The 21,407-nt window shown below is 37.7% G+C and overlaps 1 protein-coding gene and 2 non-coding genes across 4 annotated transcripts; 1 reads left to right on the forward strand and 2 right to left on the reverse strand.

The window, feature by feature from the left end:
• Nucleotides 1-1,088: 1,088 nt before the first annotated feature.
• TRNAL-AAG lies at nucleotides 1,089-1,169 on the reverse strand. Its single transcript has one exon. It is a non-coding gene; the product is annotated as a tRNA-Leu (tRNA).
• Nucleotides 1,170-1,286: 117 nt separating this feature from the next.
• LOC113317303 (putative disease resistance protein RGA4) lies at nucleotides 1,287-6,286 on the forward strand. 2 transcript variants are annotated; one of them, XM_026565434.1, is made up of 2 exons: nucleotides 1,287-2,175; nucleotides 2,646-6,285. In XM_026565434.1, exon 2 carries the CDS (start codon nucleotides 2,774-2,776, stop codon nucleotides 6,008-6,010), a length of 3,237 nt encoding a protein of 1,078 aa, XP_026421219.1. In that variant the 5' UTR covers nucleotides 1,287-2,175; nucleotides 2,646-2,773; the 3' UTR covers nucleotides 6,011-6,285. The 2 variants fall into 2 exon arrangements, with proteins under 2 accessions (XP_026421219.1, XP_026421218.1); XM_026565433.1 differs by lacking the exon at nucleotides 1,287-2,175 and having other exon boundaries at nucleotides 2,204-6,286.
• TRNAL-AAG lies at nucleotides 6,258-6,338 on the reverse strand. The gene has a single exon. It is a non-coding gene; the product is annotated as a tRNA-Leu (tRNA).
• Nucleotides 6,339-21,407: the final 15,069 nt, after the last annotated feature.

Raw genomic sequence — 21,407 nt, forward strand, 5'->3', positions numbered from 1 at the left:
CAAGGTGCAGATGTTGTGGTGATTGAAGCTTTACAACCTCCTGTTCATTTGAAGAGTTTGTTTGTCAATAACTTTATGGGTTCAAAGTTCCCCTCATGGATGGGAGTTTCACATTGCCTACCGAACTCGGTGAGATTGCAGCTAGTGTTATGCAGAAAAATTAAACAGCAACCGGCACTTGGGCAGCTCCCATTTCTGAAGACTTTGAGAATATCCAAATCTTTTTCTATCAAATGTCTTGGTAACGAGTTTTACGAAGAAGAAACTGATTCCTGTGAAAAAACTTTGCATTCCCTTCGTTAATTGATCTACAACTTCAGTTTATGTATGGCTTAGAAGAATGAGTTGCTCCTCCACCACCACAAGATGTTTTGAGTTTCAGCAATTCCTTCCCATGGCTTGAGTTTATGATCATCCAGGGGTGCCGTAAACTGACAGTCACACCGTCTTTCCGAATATGAAGAAACTGCATTTATATGATATCAAAATGGCAGTGCAGTAAGTTCAATCTTGAGTAACCTGACCTCTCTTGCTCATCTTAGTATCACAGAAGTTCCAGAGCTCTTTATCCAACATGGATTATTTGTTAACAACAATCTTCTTGAAAGCTTATCAGTCAGACGGTGCACCGACTTTCGAGGTTTTTGTTCAGCTGAGGACGAGAAGGAACCCATCTCCAGTTCTCACATAGACAACAAATCTCTAAAAGAATTGGAGTTCATTGATTGCCCAGCTCTGACAGCTTTTCCAGATATTCGTGGCTGTACATCTCTCCAGAAAATCACTATCAAAAGTTGCAAGGAGTTGAAGTTCAAATATGACCCGCGGACATGCCTGTCCTTCGTAACTAAGCTAGACATTTCTGCAAAACCTGACTTGTTATATTTCTCATTATTTCCCCATTCCTACAAACATTGGGTCTTTGAAAATGTGAGGCATCTTAACTGCAGCTAGGCGCTCAGCCAAAAATAGTAAATTGCTACCTGCACTTGGCTTGCTTTTGAAGCAAATTTTCCTTCAGGAATGAGAGTTGAAGTTGCAAAAGAGAAGCTGAAGTTTAAAAAAAAAAGGACGGGAAAAAATTGTATTGTTGACAGTGGGATTTGAACCCACGCCCTTTCGGACCAGCGCCTTAAGCTGGCGCCTTAGACCAACTCGGCCATATCAACGTTGATGTATAAGTTGTCTCTAGATTCCCTTACGGCTTTATCAACCAAGATTAAACCCAAAAGTTTCAAAATGTGCCGATACCAATTTCTCAGTCCAATTTTGCGCTGTAAGTTCTAAGGTGCATGAAACACAGAGAACCGATCTGGGGTCTATTCTTTTTGGAGCAAAGATTAACATCATAGACACTAGCTATTGGAAAATTGCTTTTGATTCAGTATAAATGATGCTAGTAATCGGCAGTTCGATTTTTTTGCCGCGATGTTAGACCGGCTATAGTCTTCTAGCAGGTGTGCAAGTTGTGTATCTAAGTCGTTTGGTTAAATGCCTCAATGAGATAAGTTATGTTATCTTACTGTCGTATGATTATTTTTTCCATAGTTGACTCTTTCATGCTTAAATTATTCAATTTCTTAGAAAACTATGCCATGCCGTTTTAGTAATGAACAATTAAAGATCTGACTTTTTGTGCTACATATGTGCCGTGTGGATCCTTTTTTTATTGCTGTGAAATGGATGTCATTGTGCGGTGCACAAATGGATTTTGGATGTAACTTGAATTCGAACCCAAATGCGTTATGCATTGTGCGCATGAACAGTGAAGCTTGTCCCTAATAGTTTTAGAAAGTGCGGAATAACGCAAGGGCTAAGGCTGAGGTATCGACACCACAGCAACTGTAATACTCCGTAATATATAGTAACATGATTCCGTAGTCAACTTTAAAGGAAATTTACGCATTCAACCGATCTCTATGATTGTATGAAGTAAAGCACGTATTTGGGATGCAATTCTTTTTCTGTGTGTGATTGAGTTAAACAAAGATACTAGCAATTGATTCATTGCCTTATATTCAGGAAAATGATCTTAGGTCGCAATGGGTCTCATCTGCATGCATGCTTGGATTTTGGAATTCAAGCAGGCGACGGGTTGGGGTGTTAGAACTGTGCTAGCATTGGCGCATTGTATTTGTGTAGCAGTCGTTTGATTAAATGCTCCAGTGAGATGAGGTATGTTGACTTACTGTCATATCTTTTCTTATATTTTTTGTGTAAGTAAGACCTATAAGTTTTGTCCATAAGTTGACTCTAACACAAATTTGAACTAGTAATTGTCTTAAAAATATGGTTGACTCCACTGTGTTGTGATAAAACATAGTTCAAACTTCAGTTTCCTACTAGTTTACATTGAGTTTCCCGTGTTGACTTTTGGTTATACATTGCACCATTCTAGTAATGAACAATTAAAGATTTGACTCTTTGGTTCACTGGAATCATTTCTGCTAATTTGTTCATCTAAATTCCGAGGTATTGCCAAGCCAGATCCATCATGGTGGTCGAAACAGTTCTTGTTAGTGGTGTAACTGAAATCTTAAAGAAGTTGGGTTCTATTGCTGCTCAGGAAATTGGTCTTGCTTGGGGTGTTGAGAATGATCTTAAAAAGCTTCAGAACACCTTGAAAATGCTTGCTTCTGTAACAGATGATGCTGAAAGGAACCAGATAAGCGACAGTTCGGCGAGATTGTGGCTGGAGCGGCTTAAAGATGCTGCTTATGATGCTGATGGTGTATTGGATGAGTTCTCATATGAAGTCTTGCGGAGAACTGAAATGACTGGAAAGAGGGTTAAGGTGTGGAATCTCGTTTCTTCTTCCAACCCACTTACATTTCGTTTAAAAATGGCTCGAAAAATCAAGGATATTAATCAAATTATTGACGAAATATGTAAGGAAAAGGATATCTTTCAGTTGCAAATGATTTGCTGTAATTCTATTGCTGATCGACATCGTGAACGAAAATACCGAGAAACTGTAGCCTTTGTAGAAGATTCAGAAATTTTTGGAAGGAAATCTGATAAGTCAAACATAGTTGAGTTGTTGATCAACTCTTCGGCATCAAATAACCAAGTCGAGAAAATTTCTGTCATACCTATTGTGGGTATGGGGGGACTTGGCAAGACTTCGCTCACGCAATTGGTTTTCAAAGACGATGTAATAGTGAAACACTTTGAACCAAGAGTATGGGTCTGTGTATCGGATCATTTTAATTTCAGTGAGCTTCGAGGAGGTATTGTGGAGTCCATTACCAGAACCAAGTGTGATTCATCCCTTACTTTGGATACATTGGTAAACATGGTTCAAGAGCATCTAACTGGCAAAAAATATTTGCTAGTGCTAGACGACTTGTGGAATGAGAATGCTGAGGAATGGCTTACATTTAAGAGGTGGTTGGTAGTTGGTGCTCAGGGAAGTAAGATTTTAGTCACTACTCGTGTAAACCAAGTAGCATCTGTTGTTCGTGGGGCAATTTGTCCTTACAAATTACAGCAGCTATCTGTGGATGAATGCTGGTATATAGTCAAAAAGGAAGCTTTTGCCCCTGGTGGAGCTGCGGAAACTCCAGAACTGGAGGAAATAGGAAAGGAGATAGCAAGAAAATGCCGTGGTTTGCCACTTGCAGCAAGAACTATTGGAAGTCTGTTGCACTCGAAAGAAGATGTTAAGGATTGGTTATCCATAATGAAAAATGAGATTTGGGATATCCCAGAAACTAACAGCAAAATCATCCAAATACTGAAATTAAGTTATGATAATTTGCCTGCACATTTGAAGCAGTGTTTCTCTTATTGCTCAGTATTTCCGAAGGATTGGAAGATTGAAAAAGAAACTCTTATTAGGTTATGGATAGCAGAAGGGTTCCTGCAATCATCGGATGAACAAAAGGAAAAATCAACGGAAGATATTGGGAATGACTATTTCAACATTTTATTGTCATATTCATTCTTCCAAGATGTTGAGAAGGATGAATTCGGTGATATCCAGACGTGCAAGATGCATGATCTTATTCATGATCTTGCACAGATTGTTGTTGGGAAACATGGATACTCGTCTTTGAAGGCTCATGAGATGGAACATATTTCTAACATTCACCGTTTAGCATATGTTGCTGATGCAGGATCTTTAGAAGCATTTTGTGATGCCCTGAGTAATGGAAAGAAATTGCGCACAGTTGTTACGATAAACGGGCCAGGTACATATTTGAATCCTCAGAGTTTCTTCATTGGTGCTAAGAATTTGCGCGTATTAGACATGAGTGCGTTCCGGGGCATGACAGTACCAACTTCTTCGATGTCTAATTTGAGACATTTACGGTATCTAAATCTTTCTTACTGCGAGATTAGCCATTCTTTGAATGATATCTGTAGTCTTTATAATTTACAGACGTTGGTATTATGTAGTAGCAAGTTTCAAGAGCTTCCTAGAAACTTTGGGTCTTTGAAAAATATGAGGCATCTTAATCTCTCGTGTACTATGATTACAACATTACCTGAATCCGTCACTAGGTTCTGTAACTTGAGGACACTGAACCTCTCTCAGTGCACTGAATTTCAGATGTTCCCTGGCGGTATCGGAGCTTGGAAGCATTTAAGGTTGCTTGATGTCTCAGGTGCGGGGATCACACAATTACCTGATTGCATTACAAGTTTCAAAAATTTGAGGAAATTGGAATTTAAGCTGTGCAAAAATTTGGACGTATTACCTAACAATATTGGGGACTTGAAACTTCTGAGATGCCTTGATCTTGAAGATACTGGTATTGAAGTATTACCCGACTCATGCCTCAACAGCCTCAGCAATTTGGAGACAGTCAGATTTGGAAGATGTAAGCTTCCCAAAGATATTTCTAACTGGCGGAAGTTGAAACATTTTGTACATGACAGGGATGAAGATGAGATGCCAAAAGGTATAGAACGGCTAAATTGCCTTGAAACATTAAAGTATGTAGCTGGGGAGGTCACTGAACCAGGGAATGAGGCTCTTGTGGATTTGAATGGTCTAAATTTGCTTCAAGAATTAGCAATTTGGAATCTCCACAATTTGAGAGATCGAAAGGATGCTGAGAGTGCAAACTTAACCGGGAAACAAAACCTTCACCTCCTATGGCTAGACTGGGGTGGTAGGCTGTTTAGAGACTTTGGCGAGCAAGATGCAGATGGTGTGGTGATGGAAGCTTTACAACCTCCTGTTCATTTGAAGAATTTGTTTGTCACTGAATTTATGGGTTCAAAGTTCCCATCATGGATGGGAGTTTCATCTTGCCTACCCAACTTGGTGAGGTTGCAGCTAGTGCTCTGCAGAAAAGTTAAGCAGCTACCAGCACTCGGGCAGCTCCCATTTCTTAGGATTCTTAGAATATGCAATTCTGATACTATCAAATGTCTAGGTAATGAGTTTTATGAAGAAGAAACTGATACCTGTAAGAAGCCTGTTGCATTCCCTTCGTTAATTGATCTACAGCTTTGGGTTATGTCAGACTTAGAAGAATCGGTTGCTCCTCCACCACAAGATGTTTCGAGTTTTCCCAACTCCTTCCCTTGCCTTGAGTTTATGGTCATCCATGGGTGCTGTAAGCTGACAGCCACGCCGACTATGTTTCCAAATATAAAGAAATTGCACTTGCATGATATCAATGGGAATGCAGTCAGTTCAATATTGAGTAACCTGACCTCTCTTGTTGAGCTCAGTATAACAGAGGTTCCAGAGCTCATCTTTCTCCAAAAAGGTATATTTCGGAACAATCATCGTCTTGAAAGCTTATCAGTTAGACGCTGCACTGATTTTCGAGGTTTTAGCTCCGTTGAGAACGAGAAAGAACCAGTCTCTAATTCTCACCTACTAGAATTGGAGTTCATTGATTGCCCAGCTCTGACAGTTTTTCCAGATATTCGTGGCTGCACATCTCTCCAGAAAATCACTATCAAAGGTTGCAAGGAGTTGAAGTTCAGATATGACCCGCGGACATGCCTGTCCTCCGTTGCTAAGCTGGACATTGATAATGATATTTGATTCATGAGGCCGAATTATTATCCTGGCTTCATCCAAGAAGATAAGTTGATATTCATTTTGGAAATTTGCTGGTTTCATTTGCTTGTATAGTTCATAGGGCCGCAGCCTTGAAATTGATTATGTTTGCAAGTCGACTGTAACTGTACTTTGGCAATCCAACGCTTACAGTATAGGCCGCGCTCTCTTTTATTGTACTATGTAATGTTTGCCTATTCATGTGCTTTTGTATGCGAAGAAAAAAATGAATTGTTGACAGTGGGATTTGAACCCACGCCCTTTCGGACCAGCGCCTTAAGCTGGCGCCTTAGACCAACTCGGCCATATCAACGTTGTTGTTAGTGAATAAAGAATTTTATGACATGAGTCAAACAATACAAAGGCTATGCGAATTTGTGTTGTGAACACATCAGACAGCGAAAAACAACCTCAATCTAAGTACGTTGCTAGCCTGAAGCCACAATCTTACTCCCCTCAAGGGGGATTGCGAAGCTCCGATTCAGATAAAATGTCTTTGTGCAGTCAAGAATGAATGTAGCCCTCTTTGTATGTTCCCTCCATTGTGTTATACTGTTAGCCAACACAAACTAAGTTAAGGGCATGTGGAGTTAAATATCTGGAAAGATAGTTGGATGTCAGGTCTAGAGACTAATCTAAGCCTTTATTGAAATGAAAATAACTCACAGTTAACAATTGTGGAGGTTCTCGTTGATCCTATCACTAAAAAGTGGAATGATATATTAGTTGACTCAATGTTCTTAATATGGATGTTAGTGTTAAGCCAGACAGACTAAGATGGCTGTTAACAACATCCCGAGAGTTCATAGTAAAATCCGTGTATGCCAAACTAAATGGAAACATAGTTAACGCTAACAATTTAATTATGCCCCAGACTCTTTCTGGAAAGGACTATGGGATTCAGATCTATCAAAAAGAATACAAATTTTCACATGAAAATGTATCAAGAATGCAGTCTCAACAAACCTTAAGCTCTCAAGATTTATGAAAGATGTCTCACCCTTATGCTCTTTTGGTTGTGATGCTGACGAATCTTTAGAACATTTGTTTTTCCATTGTCATTATGCTAAATCAGTGAGGGGTTCAAACTTTTATCTTATTACTCTTAAATTCTGCAACTCTGTTACATTTATAGATGTATCATGTAGAGACTGGATGGAAAAACCTAGCACAACTATTCCTTTAGGAACAATATTGACTAAGATTTGGTTCATATGGAAGGATATATGTAACATAATTTTTGAAAAGAAACAGAGAATCCATCAACAAATTGCTTTAGACATTCAAAGACACTTGAAGTTCTGGCATAGAGAGAAAAGTAGAGATAGCACTACGGTATCTCTAAAGCCCCTTTTAGACAGTCAAAAACTCTTTGGAATGCGCCAAAATACTCTCAAACATAAAATAAATATGGATGAATCTTGAAAATAATAAAAAAAATGAACCAGCTCCTTAAATATGATGCAGGAAAAATTTGGGTAAGAAGAGAAGGATCCCTTGCAGCAACACCTCCAGAAAAAGCAGAAGCATTATGGTTACTGCAAGCGGAAAATTGGGAAAAGGAGCAAAATCTTTCCTTCTCCAGCATGGAAGGAGACTGCAAAAATATTTTTGACTACCTAAAGTCCATCTCCCATCTCTTGGCAGAATGTTGACATTGGGAGGATTTGAACCCACGCCCTTTTGGACCAACGCCTTAAGCTGGCGCATTAGACCAACTCGGCCATATCAACATTTTACCATCTCACTTGTTTCTTTGCAATTAGAATGTCATTTCTTTCCAACCACACAGTACATCATATAGCAAAAGGCACACAGTATCTCAGAAAAACTAGAGGCTTGATAGATATCTTCAGTTTCCACTTCCATAAGAATTTGAGTACCGTCGTCGGATGAACCCAAACAATGCTCAACTGCTGTAAAAAGTGCTCCCAAATCTGACATACGAAAGAACAATGCAGGAAAAGGTGTTCCACTGACTCCTCACTACTATTGCAAAATGGTAGAATAGTTGATAATATTGATGATCAACACTCATCAATTTTGGTCACATTGATCTTGTTTCCTAGCTAATGAAGGTAAACTATGCATATGGAATGTCATAGAAAGCAAGTACTACTAGAATATCAATTTACACATGGAAAGACTTGGAGATCGAAGAGGTTTGAGGATATCATCTCAAGTAATATTCTTGATATTAATGAACACAAAGATGTATTCTTATATATAGTTATGGTCTTATATATGGAATTCAGTAGTTAATTTGACATGCATAAGGGAATTCCATGCATATCAATTTTATGTTTGTTGGATTGGTCTAGCTATCCACTCTCGTCGTCATACTAGGCATGTCTGATTTCATACAAGGGTAAAAAGAACCATTCTAATTATTTTACTTTGATCCCAACCATTCTTTTAACCTATTTTTGGAATTTCCACCAACCCTATAAATATTCGGTTCTCACAATACAGGACCACTAATACGCAAGTCCCGCTGCATTCTTCTTCAATAACAAGAAGCGGTTAGGGGTCCGACTCTGATGGATAGTTTTAACCTTCTCCCAGCAGAGATTATAACAGATATTCTTACTGGCAGTATCCAAAGCATGGAGAAACCTCATTCAAGATCCATCATTCTCCCGGATGCACATAAATCGTCTGAATCGTTATGCTAGTAAGTTGGGTTTTGTAGCCGTGGGTAAGGGTAAGAATGTTCACCTCTATTATTTTGAATATATTGAAAATCATATTGACGATAGGATAAGAAATATTAATTCATATATGTTTAAGAGTACCCTAGTTGGTTCTTGTAATGGTTTGATCTGTGTTCAGTATGGGAATAACAGATTTTCCGTTTGTAACCCCATGACCAAAGAGTATGTCACAATTCCTAAACCTAAGATAAACTTTCCATATGAATATTATTCGTCGTGTGGATTTGGCTACCTTCCTTCAACCAATGAGTACAAAGTTGTCACACCGTATAAAATACTCAACTCTGTAAAGGTAATGGTGTATACTCTAGGTAGTGTCTGTGGATCGAGATATGTTGGAGAGTTTGATTCTAGACCTCTTGGAAACAGAGGTGTCTATGTGAATGGAGGTCTTTACTGGAAAGCCTCAGATTGGAAGATTGTGGTATTCGATTTGGCTGATGAAAACTTTGAACAGTTTCCGCACTACCAACTTTACCACTAGACACTAACTATGCGTGTCAGACAAAGAAAATAGGGGTTTTAGGTGAGTGTTTGTTCTATACCAAGAAATATTACGATCATTACAAAGGAAACAGAAAAGCATATTATGACGAATGGCTATATAAAAAGAAGAATCATAATCACGACATGAATCAGCATGAGGAACAATACCAATCATCGGCTAGGACTAGAGAGTTCACATTACTTCCAGATGCTGAACTATTAGGTATTACAAAGGGCGGCTGTGTTTTAAGTTACACTGCTGATTATCTCAATATTTACGACCCAAAAACTTCTACCTCGAAAAGGTTGGTGGATTTAACGAGAAAATTTGGTCAAAAGTTGAGCTCCAACATGCAACAGTTTTATTAAGTTCTGCCACACATGAACACGGTAGTTTCGTTGAAAGGACTAGGAGAGGAAGGTGCAAAAATAATGGAGTCGATCAAAATTAAGAAGCCAAAAATTAAGAAGTGATTAGACAAGCAAGCAGCTGTTCATAATTGAGTGAGATCTCTGAGTCATATCATATATGAACTAGTAATCTTCTTCTAGATTTTTGAAGAAATATATTCGAAAGAACCATTTCGCAGTTCTTATGCTATTGACATTAGTATGCTTTTGAACTATCTCCATATTCTTATTTTAGGATCGAGCAAGAGAGAGGAGAGCACAAATGAAAGCAAATAATAGACTACATTTATAATCAAATTCAGTGTACAATTCTTCTTATAGTCTCACAAACTTGACAATCACTCAAAGTACTTTCCTAATAAAATCAAACTCTAACTAAAACACACTTCTAGAAACACAAAGAAACTCTAAACATAGTAAAACTCTAAATACAGTAACCGACACAACTTGCTTCTCAAGTTAGCTCCAACTTCCAAATATCACACAGTGTGTCAACAACGTATGTAGATCCAACTTGATTGCGTCAACTGCAGCGGTTGATCCACTTGGACTGGATCAACATCATATGTTGATCCACGAACCAAATAACTATATTTTGCTTTAACTTCCAACATCCTCCCTTAAACCAAGATATCTTTCAACGAGAATTCCGTAACCCTCTTCTTCCATTGATCGACGTTTGCACGTCCTTGTATTTTCTCATTTTCCATTCCTCTTCTTCCATTGATAAACGTTAACACGTTCTTGTCTTTTCTCATTCAGAATTCCGTAATCATTATCAAATTCAATTCACAAACCAATCTTCTTCATAGCAATCATCAAATACTCACTGTTATACCATATCAACCATCACAAACTTCTTTTCACGTTCTTCTTCATCGTAGCGGAACACCATTCTTAACAAATCCTTAACAAGCTAGAAACACCTCGTTGTGCTCTATACGACTTGCTAACCAAAACACTAAAACTCATCACACTCATCATCGAGCATTGCATCTCATTTTCATCTTTTAATCTTTTATTCACATGTTACTTTAACAAGAGTCACAACCGTCAGTTAGTGATGTCTGCTAGACCTGATCTTTTCACAGTCCACAAACCTTTCTTCTCTTAATGGAAGCAACAAACTTCTTCTTATCACAACAACATCATCTTCTCTTCTCTCCCATGGTTATCAGCACCAATCATCATCGTCGGAAGTCAAATCTAGGGAAACAATATTTTTGTTCAATGCAAACTCAAAACATTCAATCACCAACTCCAATTGAGAAGCATCTTCTTTATCAAACCCTAGGGTTTGAATCTCACCAACTGGACTTCTTTGTTTTATTTACCTTTCGGCCTTGGCAAAGCTCACAAACCATTAACAACATCTCCTAGCTCTTGCATGTTGAGTCTAACACGCAGAAGCTTTGATACCATGTCCAGATGGTGAACCAATATTTCGGTAATACCAAAATCTGTATACACTCAGATTCTAGACATATACATCTCTCACAAAACACTCATGTGCAATTATATATCTCATTATGCACGCTACTTAACCACTCACACCACCACCCATCTCACAACTCCGGTGGGGAGAGCATTTCTCTTTCCCTTACTCTCACTAAGGAGAGATTTGCTCCTTTCCCGCAAATCCTACAAGTACACCAACGTCTCCTACTTATAGGAGATATACTTGACCATCTAACTTAGGCTAGATACTTCTAGCACCTAATTTACTCTAGATTCTTCTAGAGACATACTGGACAACTATACTAAGCCTAGACAACACGTGACTAATTTGTTTTCTAGATATATCTAATGACTCATTTTATATAATGCAACAGCACGCTCTAGATAATTCTAGTGAATCATCAAATGGACCTGGGCTTGATTGGGCTTCCCTAATGAAGTCCGTGTTGATATCTCAACATTGCAGATGAGCGTCGACCACGAACATCAGCAACAAAACTCCATCTTTTTCCTTTTTTTTTTTTTCTTTTTTTTAACTCTCGAACTTTGGTGAAGACACACACACCAACACATCAACACGACTTGCAGACCTTCAAACTCATCGGAACTCTTCTTCATCAAAACTATTTTATTGCAGAACTAAACAACGACTTTTTCTTAAACCCTAAAACGAAAAACAATGGAAAAACTTCTCAAACTCTATCTTTCTCTCCTCCCTCTTCCTCTCACCTTGCTCTGATACCATATGTAGGATCGAGCAAGAGAGAAGAGAGCACAAATGAAAGAAAATAATAGACTACATTGATAATCAAATTAAGTGTAAAATTATTCTTATAGTCTCACAAACTTGACAATCACTCAAAGTACTTTCGTAATAAAATCAAACTCTAACTAAAGCACACTTCTAGAAACACAAAGAAAGTCTAAACATAGTAAAACTCTAAATACAGTAACCGACACGACTTGCTTCTCAAGTTAGCTCCAACTTCCAAATACCCCACAGTATGTCAACAACGTATGTTGATCCAACTTGACTGCGTCAACTGCAGCAGTTGATCCACTTGGACTGGATCAACATCATATGTTGATCCACGAACCAAATCTTTTCTTTAACTTCCAATGTCCTCCCTTAAACCAAAATATCATTCAACGAGAATTCCGTAACCCTCTTCTTCCATTGATCGACGTTTGCACGTCCTTGTCTTTTCTCTTTTTCCATTCCTCTTCTTCCATTGATAAACATTAACACGTTCTTGTCTTTTCTCATTTCAGAATTCCGTCATAATTATCAAACTCAATTCACAAAACAATCTTCTTCAAAACAAACATCAAACACTCACTGCTATACCATAGCAACCATCACAAACTTCTTTTCACGTTCTTATTCATCGTAGCGGAACACCATTCTTAACAAATCCTTAACAAGCTAGAAACACCTCGTTGTGTTCTATACAAATTTCTAACCAAAACACTAAAACTCATCAAACTCATCACCGAGCATTGCATCTCATCTTCATCTCTTAATCTTCTATTCACATGTTACTTTAACAAGAGTCACAACCGTCAGTTAGTGATCTGCTAGACCTGATCTTTTCAAAGTCCACAAACCTTTCTTCTCTTAATGGAAGCAGCAAACTTCTTCTTATCACAACAACAACATAATCTTCTCTTCTCTTCCATGGTTATCAACACCAATCATCATCGTCGGAAGTCAAATATAGGGCAACAATCTTTTTGTTCAATGCAAACTAAAAACATTCAATCACCAACTCCTATTGAGATGCATCTTCTTCATCAAACCCTATGGTTTGAATCTCACGTACTGGACTTCCTTGTTTTATTTAACTTTCGGCCTTGGCAAAGCTCACAAACCATTAACAACATCTCCTAGAACTTGCATGTTGAGTCTAACGCGCAGAAGCTTCGATACCATGTCCAGATGGTGAACCAAGATTTCGGTAATACCAAAATCTGTATACACTCAGATTCTAGACATATAAATCTCTCACAAAACACTCATGTGCACTTATATATCTCATTATGCACGCTACTTAACCACTCACACCACCACTCATCTCACAACTCCGGTGCGGAGAGCTTTGCTCTTTCCCTTACTCTCACTAAGAAGAGATTTGCTCCTTTCCCACACATCCTACAAGTACACCAACGTCTCCTACTTATAGGAGATATACTTGACCATCTAACATAGGCTAGATACTTCTAGAACCTAATTTACTCTAGATTATTCTAGAGACATACTGGACAACTATACTAAGCCTAGACAACACGTGACTAATTTGTTTTCTAGATATTTCTAATGACTCATTTAATATAATGCAAGAACATGCTCTAGATAATTCTAGTGAATTATCAAATGGACCTGGGATTGAATGGGCTTCCCTAATGAAGTCCGTGTTGATATCTCAATATTGCAGATGAGCGTCGACCACGAACATCAGCAACAAAACTCCATCTTTTTCTCTTTTTTTTTTCTTTCTTTTTTTAACTCTCGAACTTTGGTGAACACACACACACCAACACAACAACACGACTTGCAGACCTTCAAACTCATCGGAACTCTTCTTCATCAAAACTATTTTATTGCAGAACTAAACAACGACTTTTTCTTAAACCCTAAAACGAAAAACAATGGAAAAACTCCTCAAACTCTATCTTTCTCTCCTCCCTCTTCCTCTCACCTTTCTCTGATACCATATGTAGGATCGAGCAACAGAGAGGAGAGCACAAACAAAAGCAAATAATAGACTACATTGATAATCGAATTCAGTGTACAATTCTTCTTATAGTCTCACAAACTTGATAATCACTCAAAGTACTTTCTTAATAAAATCAAACTCTAACTAAAGCACACTTCTAGAAAAACAAAGAAAGTCTAAACATAGTAAAACTCTAAATACAGTAACCGACACGACTTGCTTCTCAAGTTAGCTCCAACTTCCAAATACCGCACAGTATGTCAACAACAGATGTTGATCCAACTTGACTGCGTCAACTGCAGCAGTTGATCCACTTGGACTGGATCAACATCATATGTTAATCCAAGAACCAAATCACTATGTCTTTGTTTAACTTTCAACATCCTCCCTTAAACCAAGATATCATTCAACGAGAATTCCGTAACCCTCTTCTTCCATTGATCGATGTTTGCACGTCCTTGTCTTTTCTCATTTTCCATTCCTCTTCTTCCATTGATAAATATTAACACGTTCTTGTCTTTTCTCTTTTCAGAATTCCGTCATAATTATCAAACTCAATTCACAAACCAATCTTCTTCACAAAAAACATCAAACATTCACTGCTATACCATAGCAACCATCACAAACTTCTTTTCACGTTCTTCTTCATCGTAGCGGAACACCATTCTTAACAAATCCTTAACAAGCTAGAAACACCTCGTTGTGTTCTATACAAATTGCTAACCAAAACACTAAAACTCATTACCGAGCATTGTATCTCATCTTCATCTCTTAGTCTTCTATTCACATGTTACTTTAACAAGAGTCACAACCGTCAGTTAGTGATCTGCTAGACCTCATCTTTTCACAGTCCACAAACCTTTCTTCTCTTAATGGAAGCATCAAACTTCTTCTTATCACAACAACAACATCATCTTCTCTTCTCTTCCATGGTTATCAGCACCAATCATCATCGTCGGAAGTCAAATCTAGGGCAACAATCTTTTTGTTCAATGCAAACTCAAAACATTCAATCACCAACTCCAATTGAGAAGCATCTTCTTCATCGAACCCTAGGTTTTGAATCTCATGTACTGGACTTCCTTGTTTTATTTACCTTTCGGCCTTGGCAAAGCTCACAAACCATTAACAACATCTCCTAGCTCTTGCATGTTGAGTCTAATGCGCAGAAGCTTTGTTACCATGTCCAGATGGTGAACCAATATTTCGGTAATACCAAAATCTGTATACAATCAGATTCTAGACATATACATCTCTCACAAAACACTCATGTGCACTTATATATCTCATTATGCACGCTACTTAACCACTCACACCACCACTCATCTCACAACTCCGGTGGGGAGAGCATTTCTCTTTCCCTTACTCTCACTAAGGAGAGATTTGCTCCTATCCCACACATCCTACAAGTACACCAACATCTCTTACTTATAGGAGATATACTTGACCATATAACATAGGCTAGATACTTCTAGAACCTAATTTACTCTAGATTATTCTAGAGACATACTGGACAACTATACTAAGCCTAGACAACACGTGACTAATTTGTTTTCTAGGTATTTCTAATGACTCATTTTATATAATGAAACAATAGGCTCTAGATAATTCTAGTGAATCATCAAATGGACCAGGGATTGATTGGGCTTCCCTAATGAAGTCCGTGTTGATATCTCAACATTGCAGATGAGCGTCGACCACGAACATCAGCAGCAAAACTCCATCTTTTTCTCTTCTTTTTTTTTTTTTTTTTTTTTTTTTTTTTTCTTTTTTTAACTCTCGAACTTTGGGGAAGACACACACACCAACACAACAACACGACTTGAAGACCTTCAAACTCATCGAAACTCTTCTTCATCAAAACTATTTTATTGCAGAACTAAACAACGACTTTTTCTTAAACCCTAAAACGAAAAAACGATGGAAAAACTCCTCAAACTCTATCTTTCTCTCCTCCCTCTTCCTCTCACCTTGCTCTGATACCATATGTAGGATCGAGAAAGAGAGAGGAGAACACAAACGAAAGCAAATAATAGACTACATTGATAATCGAATTCAGTGTACAATTCTTCTTATAGTCTCACAAACTTGATAATCACTCAAAGTACTTTCTTAATAAAATCAAACTCTAACTAAAGCACACTTCTAGAAAAACAAAGAAAGTCTAAACATAGTAAAACTCTAAATACAGTAACCGACACGACTTGCTTCTCAAGTTAGCTCCAACTTCCAAATATCGCAAAGTGTGTTAACAACGTATGTTGATCCAACTTGACTGCGTCATCTGCAGCAGTTGATCCACCTGGACTGGATCAAGATCATATGTTGATCCACGAACCAAATCACTGTATCTTGGTTTAACTTCCAACATCCTCCCTTAAACCAAGATATCATTCAACGAGAATTCCGTAACCCTCATCTTCCATTTATCGACGTTTGCACGTCCTTGTCTTTTTCTCATTTTCCATTCCTCTTCTTCCATTGATAAACGTTAACACGTTCTTGTCTTTTCTCATTTCAGAATTCCCCCATCATTATCAAACTCAATTCAAAAACCAATCTTCTTCACAACAATCATCAAACACTCACTGCTATACCATAACAACCATCACAAACTTCTTTTCACGTTCTTCTTCATCGTAGCGGAACACCATTCTTAATAAATCCTTAACAAGCTAGAAACACATCGTTGTGTTCTATACAACTTCCTAACCAAAACACTAAAACTCATCAAACTCATCACGGAGCATTGTATCTCATCTTCATCTCTTAATCTTCTATTCACATGTTACTTTAACAAGAGTCACAACCGTCAGTTAGTGATGTATGCTAGACCTGATTTTTTCACAGTCCACAATCCTTTCTTCTCTTAATGGAAGCAACAAACTTCTTCTTATCACAACAACATCATCTTCTCTTCTCTTCCATGGTTATCAACACCAATCATCATCGTCGGAAGTCAAATCTAGGGCAGCAATCTTTTTGTTCATTGCAAACTCAAAACATTCAATCACCAACTCCAATTGAGAAGCATCTTCTTCATCAAACCCTAGGGTTTGAATCTCACGTATTGGACTTCCTTGTTTTATTTAACTTCCGACCTTGGAATAGCTCACAAACCATTAGCAACATCTCCTAGCTCTTGCGTGTTGAGTCTAACGCGCGAAAGCTTCATACTATGTCCAGACGGTGAACCAAGATTTCGGTAATACCAAAATCTGTATACACTCAGACTCTAGACATATACATCTCTCACAAAAAACTCATGTGCACTTATATGTCTCATTATGCACGCTACTTAACCACTCACACCACCACTCATCTCACAACTCCGGTGGGGAGAGCATTGCTCTTTCCATTACTCTCATTAAGGAGATTTTTGCTCCTTTCCCACACATCCTACAATTACACCAACGTCTCCTATTTTTAGGAGATATACTTGACCATCTAACTTTGGCTAGATACTTCTGACACCTAATTTACTCTAGATTATTCTAGAGATATACTGGACAACTATACTAAGCCTAGACAACACGTGACTAATTTGTTTTCCAGATATTTCTAATGACTCATTTTACATAATGCAACAGCAGGCTCTAGATAATTCTAGTGAATCATCAAATGGACCTGGTCTTTATTGGGCTTCCCTAATGAAGTCCATGTTGATATCTCAACACTGCAGATGAGTGTCGACCACAAACATCAGCAACAAAACTCATCTTTTTTTTTTGTTGAACTCTCGAACTTTGGTGAAGACACACACACCAACAGAACAACCCAACTTGCAGACCTTCAAACTCATCGGAACTCTTCTTCATCAAAACTATTTTATTGCAGAGCTAAACAACGACTTTTTCTTAAACCCTAAAACGAAAAACAATGGAAAAACTTCTCAAACTCTATCTTTCTCTCCTCCCTATTCCTCTCACCTTGCTCTGATAACATATGTAGGATCGAGCAAGAGAGAAGAGAGCACAAACGAAACCAAATAATAGACTACATTGATAATCAAATTAAGTTTACAATTCTTCTTATAGTCTCACAAACTTGACAATCACTCAAAGTACTTTCCTGATAAAATCAAACTCTAACTAAAGCATACTTCTAGAAACACAAAGTAAGTCTAAACATAGTAAAACTCTAAATACAGTAACCGACACGACTTTCTTCTCAAGTTAGCTCCAACTTCCAAATATCACACAGTGTGTCAACAACGTATGTTGATCCAACTTGACTGCGTCAACTGCAGCAGTTGATACACTTGGACTGGATCAACATCATATGTTGATCCACGAACCAAATCACTGTATCTTGGTTTAACTTCCAACATCCTCCCTTAAACCAAGATATCATTCAACGAGAATTCCGTAACCCTCATCTTCCATTTATCGACGTTTGCACGTCCTTGTCTTTTCTCATTTTCCATTCCTCTTCTTCCATTGATAAACGTTAACACGTTCTTGTGTTTTCTCATTTCAGAATTCCGCCATCATTATCAAACTCAATTCACAAACCAATCTTCTTCACAACAATCATCAAACACTCACTGCTATACCATAGCAACCATCACAAACTTCTTTTCACGTTCTTCTTCATCGTAGCGGAACACCATTCTTAACAAATCCTTAACAAGCTAGAAACACCTCGTTGTGTTCTATACAAATTCCTAACCAAAACACTAAAACTCATCAAACTCATCACCGAGCATTGTATCTCATCTTCATCTCTTAATCTTCTATTCACATGTTACTTTAACAAGAGTCACAACCGTCAGTTAGTGATGTATGCTAGACCTGATCTTTTCACAGTCCACAATCCTTTCTTCTCTTAATGGAAGCAACAAACTTCTTCTTATCACAACAACATCATCTTCTCTTCTCTTCCATGGTTATCAACACCAATCATCATCGTCGGAAGTCAAATCTAGGGCATAAATATTTTTGTTCAATGCAAACTCAAAACATTCAATCACCAACTCCAATCGAAAAGCATCTTCTTCATCAAACCCTAGGGTTTGAATCTCACGTACTGGACTTACTTGTTTTATTTAACTTTCGACCTTGGAATAGATCACAAACCATTAGCAACATCTCCTAGCTCTTGCGTGTTGAGTCTAACGCGCGAAAGCTTTGATACTATACGGTGAACCAAGATTTCGGTAATACCAAAATCTGTATACACTCAGACTCTAGACATATACATCTCTCACGAAATACTCATGTGCACTTATATATCTCATTATGCATGCTACTTAACCACTCACACCACCACTAATCTCACAACTCCGGTGGGGAGAGCATTGCTCTTTCCATTACTCTCATTAAGGAGATATTTGCTCCTTTCCCACATATCCTACAAGTACACCAACGTCTCCTATTTTTAGGAGATATACATGACCATCTAACTTAGGCTAGATACTTATAACACCTAATTTACTCTAGATTATTCTAGAGACATACTGGACAACTATACTAGGCCTAGACAACACGTGACTAATTTGTTTTCCAGATATTTCTAATGACTCATTTTACATAATGCAACAGCAGGCTCTAGATAATTCTAGTGAATCATCAAATGGACCTGGTCTTAATTGGGCTTCCCTAATGAAGTCCATGTTGATATCTCAACATTGCAGATGAGCGTCGACCACAAATATCAGCAACAAAACTCCATCTTTTTTTTTTTGTTTTTTGTTGAACTCTCGAACTTTGGTTAAGACACACACACCAACACAGCAACACGACTTGCAGACCTTCAAACTCATCGGAACTCTTCTTCATCAAAACTATTTTATTGCAGAACTAAACAACGACTTTTTCTTAAACCCTAAAACGAAAAACAATGGAAAAACTTCTCAAACTCTATATTTCTCTCCTCCCTCTTCCTCTCACCTTGCTTTGATACCATACGTAGGATCGAGAAATAAAGAGGAGAGCACAAACGAAAGCAAATAATAGACTACATTGATAATCAAATTCAGTGTACAATTCTTCTTATAGTCTCACAAATTTGACAATCACTCAAAGTACTTTCCTAATAAAATCAAACTCTAACTAAAGCACACTTCTAGAAACACAAAGAAAGTCTAAACATAGTAAAACCCTAAATACAATAACCGACAAGACTTGCTTCTCAAGTTAGCTCCAACTTCCAAATATCGCACAGTGTGTCAACGACGTATGCTGATCCAACTTGACTGCATCAACTGCATCAGTTGATCCACTTGGACTGGATCAACATCATATGTTGATCCACGAACCAAATCACTTTATCTTGGTTTAACTTCCAACATCCTCTCTTAAACCAAGATATCATTCAACGAGAATTCCGTAACCCTCTTCTTCCATTGATCAACGTTTGCACGTCCTTGTCTTTTCTCATTTGCCATTCCTCTTCTTCCATTGATAAACGTTAACACATTCTTGTCTTTTCTCATTTCAGAGTTCTGTCATCATTATCAAACTCAATTCACAAACCAATCTTCTTCACAACAATCATCAAACACTCACTGCTATACCATAACAACCATCACAAACTTCTTTTCACGTTCTTCTTCATCGTAGCGGAACACCATTCTTAACAAATCCTTTACAAGCTAGAAACACCTCGTTGTGTTCTATTCAACTTGCTAACCAAAACACTAAAACTCATCAAACTCATCACCGAGCATTGTATCTCATCTTCATCTCTTAATCTTCTATTCACATGTTACTTTAACAAGAGTCACAACCGTCCGTTAGTGATGTCTGCTAGACCTGATCTTTTCACAGTCCACAAAAATTTCTTCTCTAAATGGAAGCAACAAACTTCTTCTTATCACAACAACATCATCTTCTTTTCTCTTCCATGGTTATCAACACCAATCATCATCGTCGGAAGTCAAATCTAGGGCAGCAAGCTTTTTGATCAATGCAAACTCAAAACATTCAGTCACCAACTCCAATTGAGAAGCATCTTCTTCATCAAACCCTAGGGTTTGAATCTCACGTACTGGACTTCCTTGTTTTATTTAACTAGTTTGAATTCAATATCTTCTTCATGAAGCAAATCAAAAATCATTCTATAAAGATATGAATATGATTAATTTTGACTGAGTAATTTGGTCGGCGTTTAAACAATTCAATGCAATGTAGACTCTTTACCTATTACTTCACAACTGGTAGGAAGATAGTGACTGAAATGTTTAGAATTGATTACTTAAATGGATGCGTGATTCATGCATGAACCAGTGGGTAATCTTCTCCGAATTTGCACTATTAGAATATTAAAAATTAATACAAGTCTTAACCAATGAACTCGTTAATTAATCATTTGTTAACAGCTTGTTTGGGTACGTTCCAACTATATATACTAGTCTTCTCATCTTCGTTAAGCCGGAAGAAACTCGCCGAAAAACTTTTACTCAAGATTTTTTCCAATCATGTCTACATCTACTGATAAAAAAGTAAGTGATCAACAACACAAAACGCCTGCAAAAGGAACAGACGAAAGTAGCAGCAAGAACCAAATCGGAGCTTCACAGAAACCTAAAGCAGATGATTTGGCCAAAGAGAAGCAAAAACAAAATGGACGAAGATTAAGGGAGAAATTAATTAA

The sequence above is a fragment of the Papaver somniferum genome, chromosome 10 (assembly GCF_003573695.1).
Source record: "Papaver somniferum cultivar HN1 chromosome 10, ASM357369v1, whole genome shotgun sequence".
Classification (NCBI taxonomy): Eukaryota; Viridiplantae; Streptophyta; class Magnoliopsida; order Ranunculales; family Papaveraceae; genus Papaver; species Papaver somniferum.